The sequence below is a fragment of the Dipodomys ordii genome, unplaced genomic scaffold (genome assembly GCF_000151885.1).
Source record: "Dipodomys ordii isolate 6190 unplaced genomic scaffold, Dord_2.0 Scaffold5, whole genome shotgun sequence".
NCBI lineage: Eukaryota > Metazoa > Chordata > Mammalia > Rodentia > Heteromyidae > Dipodomys > Dipodomys ordii.
Genome location: NW_012267221.1, coordinates 21,382,073 through 21,392,872, shown reverse-complemented (window position 1 = coordinate 21,392,872; position 10,800 = coordinate 21,382,073). Strand labels below are relative to the sequence as shown.

General features: G+C 40.3%; 1 protein-coding gene across 1 annotated transcript in view; it reads left to right on the top strand.

The window, feature by feature from the left end:
• Tlk1 (tousled-like kinase 1) overlaps positions 1-2,388 on the top strand; it is a 114,738-nt gene extending 112,350 nt beyond the window's left edge. Inside the window, exon 20 of the mRNA XM_013027407.1 lies at positions 1,099-2,388. Within this exon, the coding sequence (XP_012882861.1) occupies positions 1,099-1,275 (177 nt within the window). The 3' untranslated portion in view covers positions 1,276-2,388. The remainder of the gene's footprint in view (positions 1-1,098) is intronic.
• Positions 2,389-10,800: the final 8,412 nt, after the last annotated feature.

The window sequence follows — 10,800 nt, the reverse complement described above, 5'->3', positions numbered from 1 at the left end:
CACATAAGCAAAAAGAAAAAAGCCGGAAGTGGCGCTGTGGCTCAAGTGGTAGAGCGCTAGCCTTGAGCTGAAGAGCTGAGGGACAGCGCCCAGGCCGAGTTCAGGCCGCATGACCGGACCTCAAAAAAAAAAAAAAAAAGTAAAGATAGGTACAAATGCTGTGGTGATCATCACCTTGCTGTGGTGATGAAACATTTATTTAATGATATCTTCATTGCATTTTTCCCTGTACATCTTTTAACTTGTGAATTTATGAAGCAGTTAGAAATTTCAAAATGAAACTAATATTTCTGGTGGCACCATTAAATGGGGACATAATTTTTTACCAGTTATCACTTGAGAACATTTTATCTGTTGCCAGAGTAATGACTTTCACAAATACAACATTGAGTGAAAGAAGCCCATCAAAAGATAACATCCTTCTGTAATTCTATTAACAAAAAGTTCAGAGCAAATGAAAAGAAAACTCGGTTATAGTAACAGTCATGGTAAAAGAGGTAACCCTGCTTCGCTTGTGGCCTGAGCCAGTACCTGGAAAGTAGGAAGGGGTCTATGGGGCTCAGGTGTGATCAAGCTCTTTTTCGTGATCTGGTTGTTGGTTACATAAATGTATTCATCTTGTATTATACACTTGTAACTTGAGTGTTTTTCTAAAAATATACTTGAGTCCATGAACTTTCTTTGTAAGAAACTATTTTCAAATAATTAACAGTGGGGAAAATAGTGACTATCTTCCATAGTTTAGTTTTTCCAAAACTGTAATGATGCACAGAACTGACCAAACAGAAACCTTAAAGGAAGGGTCACTTTAGTGTTTTTCTACTTAAGCAAAGTCCTTATGCTCAGTAGAAAAATGTACTATGACTAAAAATGGCTTATAATTTAGGCAAACTAAATTGATAATAAAATGGAATGTGGTAAATGTATTGTTTAGCAAAAGAAAAATAGAACAAAAAGCCTTAAGAATTTTGTAAGCAAAAATACAAGTTTCCAGCAGTAAATTCAAAGGGTAGTAATAATAATTTAGACTATAATGTGGCACTACAAATTGTGAGTGGAGAGTTTAAATTGACACAAGAATTTCCTTTTTTTTTTAAGGCCTTTATTAGACGCTGTTTGGCATATCGAAAAGAAGATCGATTTGATGTGCACCAACTGGCAAATGACCCATACCTTCTCCCACACATGAGAAGATCGAATTCTTCAGGAAACCTACACATGGCTGGGCTGACAGCATCCCCTACACCCCCTTCTTCAAGCATAATTACTTTCTGACTTGCCTCCAAGATTGGCATGATATCTTTGAATTTTTTCCAGATGCATTCTTGAGTTTGAGAGCATTTGAGTGTTTTATTGTTTTCTTTTTTTTAAAAAAAGGACATGGATAAGAACTGTGTGTGAACTGAAGTTCTTTGTAGCATCATTTGTATGAGAGTGGATCATGGATGGTGAATAATGCACACTTCTTACTCTGACCTTGAGCAGTGAAGGATGGCTGCCTGTTATGCAGAAACAGGAGTGCCATGTTGAGATAGATAGAAAAAAATGCGGAGCTTATTTGTTTGTTTATTTAGGGGAACACTGTAAATAACGTTTATAATACTTAAATATATTTGATTGTTACTAGAGAGTTCTAATATGAAGGGTAGTTTTTCATTATTTAAAAACAAACATGGAAAAATAAGAGACCTATTTCTAACACAAGAACTACAGTGCCTGGATACATCTTCAGCATTTGGCAGTTAATCTGCTGAAACCAAAGTAAGAACTGAATGACAGTGACCGTTGTATTTTCTAATAATAGAATGTGGGAGTTAGAATCTTTAGACAAAGGTGGGCTTTGTCATTGGCCTATTCTGGCTTACCAAGTTGTACCTCGAAATCATTTGTCCATTTTTTTTTCCACTGGTTATATAAAAGAAAGAGCTGTTATTCCTAGATACTTCATACTTTTGACACAAAGAGCTGCTTATTTTGAGATCAGTTGAATTCACTAAATTATAATATCTCCAGTGTGCTTTCAACCTGTTAGAATTGTTAACATTTTATTTTGTTACCAGGCCTTGTTCATTAAAATGAGACAATATGTGACCAAAAGCAGTCCAGTTCTATGCAGGATAATGATAAATTCCCTTCTAGCTCTTATTGTAAATTATTGTACAGATGTCCTGTTTCAATTACTAAGTTTCAGCAGCTTATTCTTGTACAAATGTTTAAAAATATGGCTTTTTAAATTGGATATTGTATTTTTTTTAAGTCTTCTTGAAGGCGCTTTAATTGCTGCTAAATGATGTTGCTTCTTTGCTGAAAATCAAATGACCTCCTTGAAGGTGCAAGTTGACTGTACATCATAGAGAGACATTAAAGCAAGCATTCATTAACAATCAAGGCATGTAAAAGTGATCCGTGTTGGGCATACTGAGTTCTTCAAATCAGTTTCTTCGGTTCTAGGGCTGTGGAGCACATAGATATTAGATTTATAAATTGTTCGTGGTTATTCTACATTTCTAGAAGGTTCTTATCATCAAGGTGGGATGATGGTCCCATAAACAAGTTTCTTGTGGTTTGTACAGATTAGTTAAAATGTGAACATTTTCTAATTGCTTTGTATGGTAGAACCAATATTTTTCAGGATGTTGTTATTTCACTCCTGTAAAGACTTTCTTTATTGTCACATTCATGATGCTAATACATGTGTAAGCTGTCCATGTTGCAGAAAACGGAGGCTATACCTACCACAGATTCCCTTAATATTGTACAAACTGTGGCTTTTATTTCTCATGTTGCAAGCCATTTTGTTTTTTTCATTGTACATAGACACATTGTCTCTTTAAGATGCTGCTGAAATTGTAGAGAATGTAGCCAAAACAATAAATAATGACAGTTAAAATGTAAAGACTATGAAGATTACATTCAAAGACAGCTTTCAAGATTTAGGAACTGACTTTAATACTTAAGAATCTGCTGAAAAAATCCTTAAGTATTCTTGAAAAGAAATATAAACTATTTCAAGCTCTAAAACTTACCATTTACCAAAGCTGATCCTAGGTAAGTAACACTTAGCTATATCAGGAGTGGCTTAAAAGATATACCTGTACTTCTGTACATGAAGAGCAAAATTCTGTATCATCACTGACATAGTCATGAAATATTAACATTGTTGAGCATTTTCAGATGCTGCCTGCAATATTTTTGTTTTGAGTTTACATTTTTCAGAATCATAAAGTACTATATTGACAAAGTAACTGTTATTTAAGTCTTAAATGCCAAGTTTAGATATGTTGCCAGGCATCATGGTGTATGCCTATAATCCCAGCAATTAGGAAATGGTTCAAAAGTTTGAGGCCAGCTACATAACAAGACCTTGTCTCAAAAAAAAAAAAAAAGAAAAGAAAAGAAAAAGGAAAAAGAAAACAAAGAGCAGGGGCTGAGAATGTAGCTCAATAGTAGAATGCTTTCCTGGCACGCACATGGCTCTGTGTTGATTCTCCAACACCTCATACACAGGCAAAGTGAATATATAACAACATAAAGTTGAATGAGTAGTAATAGACCTATATCACTTCTTCACCTTATTTTCTTTATTTTGTTTTTTTTTTCTTTTTTGTTGGTTATGGGGCATGAACTCAGAGCCCAGGCACTGTCATTAAGCCTCTTTGTGCTCAAGGCTAGCACTCTACCACTTGGGCCACAGCACCATTTCAGGTTTTTGAGTGGTTAAGTGAAGATAGGATTCTCACAGGGACTTTTCTGCCCAGACTGGCTTTGAACCGCAGTCCTCTGATCTCAGTCTCCTGAGTAGCTAGGATTACAGGCATGAGCCACCAGCACCCTGGCTTACCCTTTTATTTCCAAATGAACAAGAATAACTACTAGTGTCAAATGCAGGTAAGTCTGAAGCAGGAAGATTACAAGTTTATGGCCAGCCTGGACCACATAGAGGGACCTTGTCTCCAGGGAAATGAACAGAAATAGTCATAAAATGATAGTTTCATTGGCAAAAGTATTCATTTTAGAGTGAAGAATGTAGGAGATGAATCAAGTCATAGACCTTCTTGGTCAATGTTATCCCTTCCTTTGTTGCCCCCTCCCAATTTTATGCCTCTCATTGTTACTCACAAGTTACATCGTACATTATTTTACATAGTGTACATGAACATTGGCTGCATTTGTTCTCCTTTCCTCCATTCCAGTGCCCCCACTTTGCACCTCCCCTAAAACATGTTTCCACTTCCAGGTATTGGTTTTGACAAACTAGTTGTTTTGAGGAGTTTGGGTATAAATGCATAGAGCCCTGAGTGTATTACCATGCCTAGTTGTATTTTACATCTAACTTACACATAATGAGAGAAAGCATGGGCCATTTGTCACCTTGAGCCTGGATGGCTTCACTTACCGTTATTTGTTCCTGGTCCACCCATTTCCCTGCAAATAATACTATTCATTCTTATGGATCAGTAAAATTACATTGTGTATATGCCCCACAATTTCTTGATCTGCTCATCTACTATAGGACATCTGGGCTGTTTCCATAACTTGGTTATTGTCACTAGTTCTTTAGTGAACATAGCTGTAAGTGTCTTTATGATATCTGGCTTGCAATATCCCCAGGGGTGATATGGCTGAGTTGAAAGGAAGATCTATGCTTAGTTTTCTGAGGAACTTCCAAACCACCTTCCAGAGTGGTTATACTAGTTTACAATCCCATTAATGGTGTAATAGGGTTCCTTTTTCCCTACAGCACCTCCAGGGTTTTTTATTGTTGGAATTCTCCATACTCGCCCATCTTACTGAGGTAAGATGAAACCTCAGTTCATTTATTTCCTTTATGACCAGGGATGTTGAGCATTTTCCTCAAGCATTTCTTGCACATTCTTCTGAGATGGCTCTATATAGCTTCTTTGCCCCTTTATTGATTGGATTATTAATTTGGGAGGGGAGTTTCATAAGGTCCATATATTTTGTTTGTTTGTGGCCAGTCGTGGGCCTGAACTCAGGGCCTGGGCACTGTCCCTGAGCTGCTTTTACTCAGGGCTCACACTTTACCACTTGAGCCACAGCTTTTTCTCTACCACTAAGCCACCTTCAGAAAGTTTCTGCCTATGTTGATAAGTTCTAGTGTTTCTCCTACTCCATCTTGTAGTAGTTTCAAAGTTTCAGGTCTGAAACTTGGAGGTCTTTGTCCATTCTGAGTGGATATTGGTGCAAAGTAACAAACAGGGACCCAATTTTATTTTTCTACCATGGCAGTTTTACCAACACCAGTTATTGAAGAGGCAATCTTTTTTTTTTCCAATATATAGTTTTGCCCTCCTTGTCAAGTATGAGTTGACTGTAAGTATATAGGTTTGTTTCTGGGTCTTCTAATCTATTCCGTTGGACTTCATGCCTGCTTTTATGCCAGTACCAAGCTAAAAATTTAAGATTTTTTGGAACCATGCTCTTTGGATTCAGATGTTGACAACCGTCTACCACCTGTGATCAGGGTCTTCATCTGGAAATGAGGATAATAAAAGTATCTCTTTGCATAGTGAACTGTAAATAAGTGCATCTGTTTAAATCACTTAGATCAGCACATAGTATGGGCCATGTATAAAAGCTGCTCTTAAGCTGGGCACTGGTGGCTTATGCCTGTCAAAGCTACTAAGGAGGCTGGGACAGGAGAATTGAAGCCAGCTTGAGCAGGAAAGTCTGTGAGACTCTTATCTCTGATTAACCACCAAAAAAGCTGGAAGTGCAGCTGGTAGAGTGTTACCCTTTGAGCAAAAAAGCTGGGGGAAAAGCACCCAGGTTCTGATTTCAAGCCCTAAGACGGGCATACACACACACACACACACACACTTTAAGATTCAAAAATAATTCCTTTTGCCTTGTGTATTAAGAGCAGTCTGCTTCTGGTTCCTATGGTAATTTAAACTCTTCTGGAAAACTTAATTTGAAACAGCAACTTGAAAACCATTAGAAAAAAATTGTAACGATGTGTACAGTAACGATGTGTACAGTACCAAAAGGAACCTGCTTTGGCCTTTTATGATGTTTCATCAGTAGTAATTCTATACTTTCCTAAGTTACCTATGCTAGTAACAGACATCTAAACTAAGATGAGTGGGTTGCACTGTTTTAAAAAGGAGGAAATAGACGTGGAATGGTAAAGCTGCACGTAAACAGCAGGGTCAGAAGTACTTTTGGAGTCTTGTATGATGTTCTTGCCACGTTAGCATTTACATCTCACTTTTATCATAAACTGAGTTGCCTCTTGTCTTCAGTGGTAACAGACATCAAGCTAAATAGCTACAGCATGACTCACCATGAAAGAGAAACATGTTAAGAATTCTTTGTGTGTTGGGTAAGGAATGCTGTCTGAGCAGAGCCCTGATGGCTGTGGGTGATACGAGAGCAGGCCTAGTGTCCCAAACTCATTCTAGATAAGGCACAGAGTCACAGGCTGCTTTCTCTCCTGCATTCATTGCCTCTGAGAGATGAATCCATCAGTGAGCAGTCCCCTTCACCTTCCTTGGGAACATGTCGCTTGGCTTTATCAGGAACACAAGTAGATTCTTGCTTCTCTCTGCCAGTGGTCACTAATTGTTCATCATAGCCCTATGAACTGTCTCACATCCTCTTAAGGCACAAGAATAACCTGCATGTTGTGTTCAGTGTATACACTGCATACCACACACATGTAATCTTGGCTGCATGAGTGGCTTTTGAATGTGTGTGTGTGTGAATTGGATATAAGTCTCATAAGCTTTCTTGCCTGGGCTGGCTTTGAACCAAGATCATTAGATCTCAGCCCCCTGAGTGGCTAGGATTTCAGGCTACCATTACCAGCACCAGGCTTGAGTAGCTACTTTTTAAGAATCAATCTGGTGTATAGTTCAATTTTCTCTTAGAGTATATGGTCCATTTTCAATTGAAGCCTCAAGAGTGTTCCGAAAACACATTGAGTCAAACATGTACAGTCATATTCTGGGTGTTGGAAATATCCTTTTACATCCTTAGACCACCTTCTAGTCTGCCAATGATCAAATCCAAGGCTTCCTTGTAAAAAGATTCAGAAAGCTCAAAAATTGGAGAAACCATGCATTTGGGAGTCGGAGAGCTTGCCCTCAGCTTTTTTTTTAATTTTATTTTATTTGTGAACATACTGTACAGAGGGGTTACAATTACATGGGCAGGATAATGCACACATTTCTTACCAAGCATTGCAGCCTCCTTTGCTCTCAGCTTTGTTCCTTGATAGTTGTGTAGCTTCTGAGGAGTCAGTACTTTCATTGAGGAAGCTTATTTTCTACATCTGTAAAATTCTCCTAATAGCACCTACCTCACAAGTACCTAGCTCGAAAAATATGGGGCTTATAAGTGTTCCCATCTGATGTAGCACGGATCCTGCAGTGCAGAAGAGAGGCCACGGAGACTCAGCACCATTGTGGGGAAGGCCCTGAGGCGCAGGGATTGCCTGTAGGGAGAAGGTACTCGGACTCTTAAGAGCAGCCACTTAACCAACTGATCTGGTTATCTTCCAAGTATAGCTCAGACCTGGACATAACCACCTCTTAGGAGCCCTGCCTGTCAGAGGACACCTGGCAGGCTCCGGGCATGAGTAGTTGAGGGGAAGGTTGCCATCTGCCATCCATCATAGAGCAGGGCGGTTGTGGGGTGCTCTGTGCTTCCCAAGTTTCTCCTGTTGAGGGAGAAGCTTCTCCCTCAGTTTAGGGACTTTAATTTGGATCTCAAAGTGGTTTCTGCCCAAAGCCAACTTGAATAATTTCTGGTGCATTCTGGCCTGATAAAACAAGAATTGCTAAGACTTTGTTCTGATGATGAATTTTAACTTAGTGGTTTTGTTCAGAAGATGATAAGCTTCTTTCCTGGAGGTACCAAGCCATTCATATGCATAGTTTTTACTATAAATTTTCAAAGGAAATAGAAGTTGGAAGAATGACCAGGGCATTATGAGGTGTCCTGTGAATGTCAGGTAAGATGAAAACCTTTAAATATGAAACAGCATAGTGAGATGGACAGGACTCTTTTGTTGAATCTGTTTAGTTCTCAAACATTTATCTTTACATTTTCAATTTCCGTGAAAGAGTAAAAGAACCTTAGAGAAAAAGAGCTGTGTTAAAATGTAACTTAAAGTAGTTTACAATTTGCTCTATTTTTTTTTTAAAATACCAAATTAGTAAATTTTAACAGTCTTACCTAATCAACTTATTTGTAAGGGTTAGACAAATAATAGATTTTCTTGCAACACAGATGGAAGATATTTATTCTGCCAACCATGGAAATTGCTGGTCACATTTCATGTTCCAAGGGAAAATTGTATAAATTAAACTCCACATCTCTGAAGCAAAATAGAAAAGCAGCATTCAGAGATAACATCTGAACATTATAAAGAATCACCCTCAGAAAGCCCTCAGGTATACACCGTGAGATGGGGAATGACACCGTGCCTTTGCTAATTGGCCTGGCTCAGCAACACACAAGCGACAACAAAGTGACTTGATTTGAACTTGTCATATAAACCTTCGGCAAGCCCTTCCTGGTTGCACAGAGCAAGGTGCCTCAACTTTTGCTTGGCCTCACTGGTTGGGAGAGTTGGGAGACTGTAATGAAAACATTAATAGCTACTGTAAGTTTCAGTTGCCACAAAATTGAGTTTAATGGTCTCTGTAAGAAATACCTATTGGCTAAGACGTATCTGTCTCTTACCTCCTGATTATTATACTGTCCCATACACAGTTAATACAATTTAGCAAATACTGCTCGATAATTGATAGTCCAAAATACTAGCATGTAAATTTTCCGCAGTCGTAGCCAAGATGACATCATAAAAGTGTTAGAATTTTTTGGTTTTTGTTTCTTTGGGGGGTTTTGTTCCTTCCCTACAAGTCTGAAATCTGTGTGGTGTGGTTCCCTTTCCATCTCTTGTCATTGGGAGCCTTGCTGTGCTTTCTAGCTCTTAACAAAAAAATATAGAAGGTTACTGTGAACTCTGCTGTGGTGTGTGGGGGCCAATGGAGCTCACTCCACTTTGGCATGCATTTTCTACCCTCCTTCTCCCCTGCTTATTCTTTGTGGGTTCTAGGCTTCACTAGTCTGCGTCTGGACTGGCTCCTAGCTTCTACATATGGGAAAAAGTACAAGGTATCCATCTTTTACCTAATGTGGTTCCATGCACACGGCAGGGAACCCGTGTGGGGCCATGTCCTCTAAGGAAAGGACAACCGGGCATTTGTTGACATCGTACACCAGGTGCTCTGTCAGCCCTGAAGTATGCCTATTTTATGCCCATTTTGTAGGCACAAAGTGGGAGAGAGTTCATTGTTCACTAAGCTGCTGATGCAGCATAACTAGGCTGTCATCCGGGCCTACTGCCCTTTCCCCCAACCAGGCTTCTAAAAGTTCAGCTGGATGAAACATCACAAGTTGAGTTTTCCAGCACCATCCTGACAGCATGGTCACTAGAGTTCTCAGACTTTTTTTTGGGGGGGGAGGGGAGGTCCAGTCGTGGGGCCTGAACTCTGGGCCTGGGCGCTGTCTCTCAGCTCTTCAGCTCAAGGCTAGCCCTCTACCACTTGAGCCACAGCGCCACTTCCATCTTTTTTCTTTTTGCTTATGTGGTGCTGAGGAATCGAACCCAGGACCTCAGGCATGCAAGGCAAGCGCTCTACCACTGAGCCACCTTCCCAGCCCCTCTCAGATGTTTTTGTTGTTGTTATTGTTTTTGTTTTTCTTTGTCGCTTGTGGGACTTGAACTCTGGGCCTGGCTGCTATCCCTCAGCTCTTCAGCTCAAGGCAAGCGTTCTTCCACTTGAGCCACAGCGCCACTTCCTCAGATGTTTTCCAGTGTCAATCTCATCCTTTTCTTACAATCTTGTGTTTGTGAGTCTTTAAGATGTTAGAGCAGACTTCATGTATGGTACAGTACCTTTTGGGTCTGTTTTTCGGTACCATTCCTGGGGCTTCAACTCAAGGCATCTCTGCTCAAGTCTAGCACTCTACCACCTGAGCCACAGTTTGAGCCTTTTGATGGGTAATTGGATGATTGTCTTGAATTTGTCCCTCCAGGCTTGCTTTGAATAGCAGTCCTCAGACCTCAGTCTCCTGAATAGCTAGGACTGAGCCTCTAGCATCTAGCAAGAAATACTATCTTTGACTTCTGCAGAGCTTTTCGAAATGTATAGTTACTTGATAACTTTCATGATAGAAACAATTTTGTTGGGGAGCTTTAAGGATCAAGTTCTAAAACATCTGATCTCGGGCACTCCCAAGATGGGTGGTGAAGGAAGGAAGACAAAGCTTTGGGCTTGGTTGGCAGAGGCCGAATAACCTTTGTCCCTTGGGGCCACTCTCGGCCATAGGCACAGGTGCCTCATGAGAGACGGGAAGTGTGTGATCTGCCAGGCCACGTGCAGCCCCGAGACCACCCCTCCTTGCAGGAAGTCGTTGGACTTCTGGTTTGAGACTCAGGCTTAGGCACTTAGACCCTCCTCAGCTAGGCGCTCCTTCCTCAGCCTAGATGGCTGGCCTTGCACCACTCTCATTTTTTAATCTATGATCTGCTCTTAAATCTAGGGTCCTTAGATTTTCCATCAGGCTTTTCCTAAGATGTCGGCTTGCTAACACAGTTTTGGACACCGATCTTTGTAAAGAGCAAGTTCTCTGCTCAGATCACCCCGGCCTCCCGGACTGGGTCGGTCTAAACATCTCAGCAGGGCAGCCGCTGTACCTCTCCCTGCAAGGCCTCTACCCCTGGACCCCCTGAGAGAACCTGCACCCATCCTTCAGAGCCCTGAT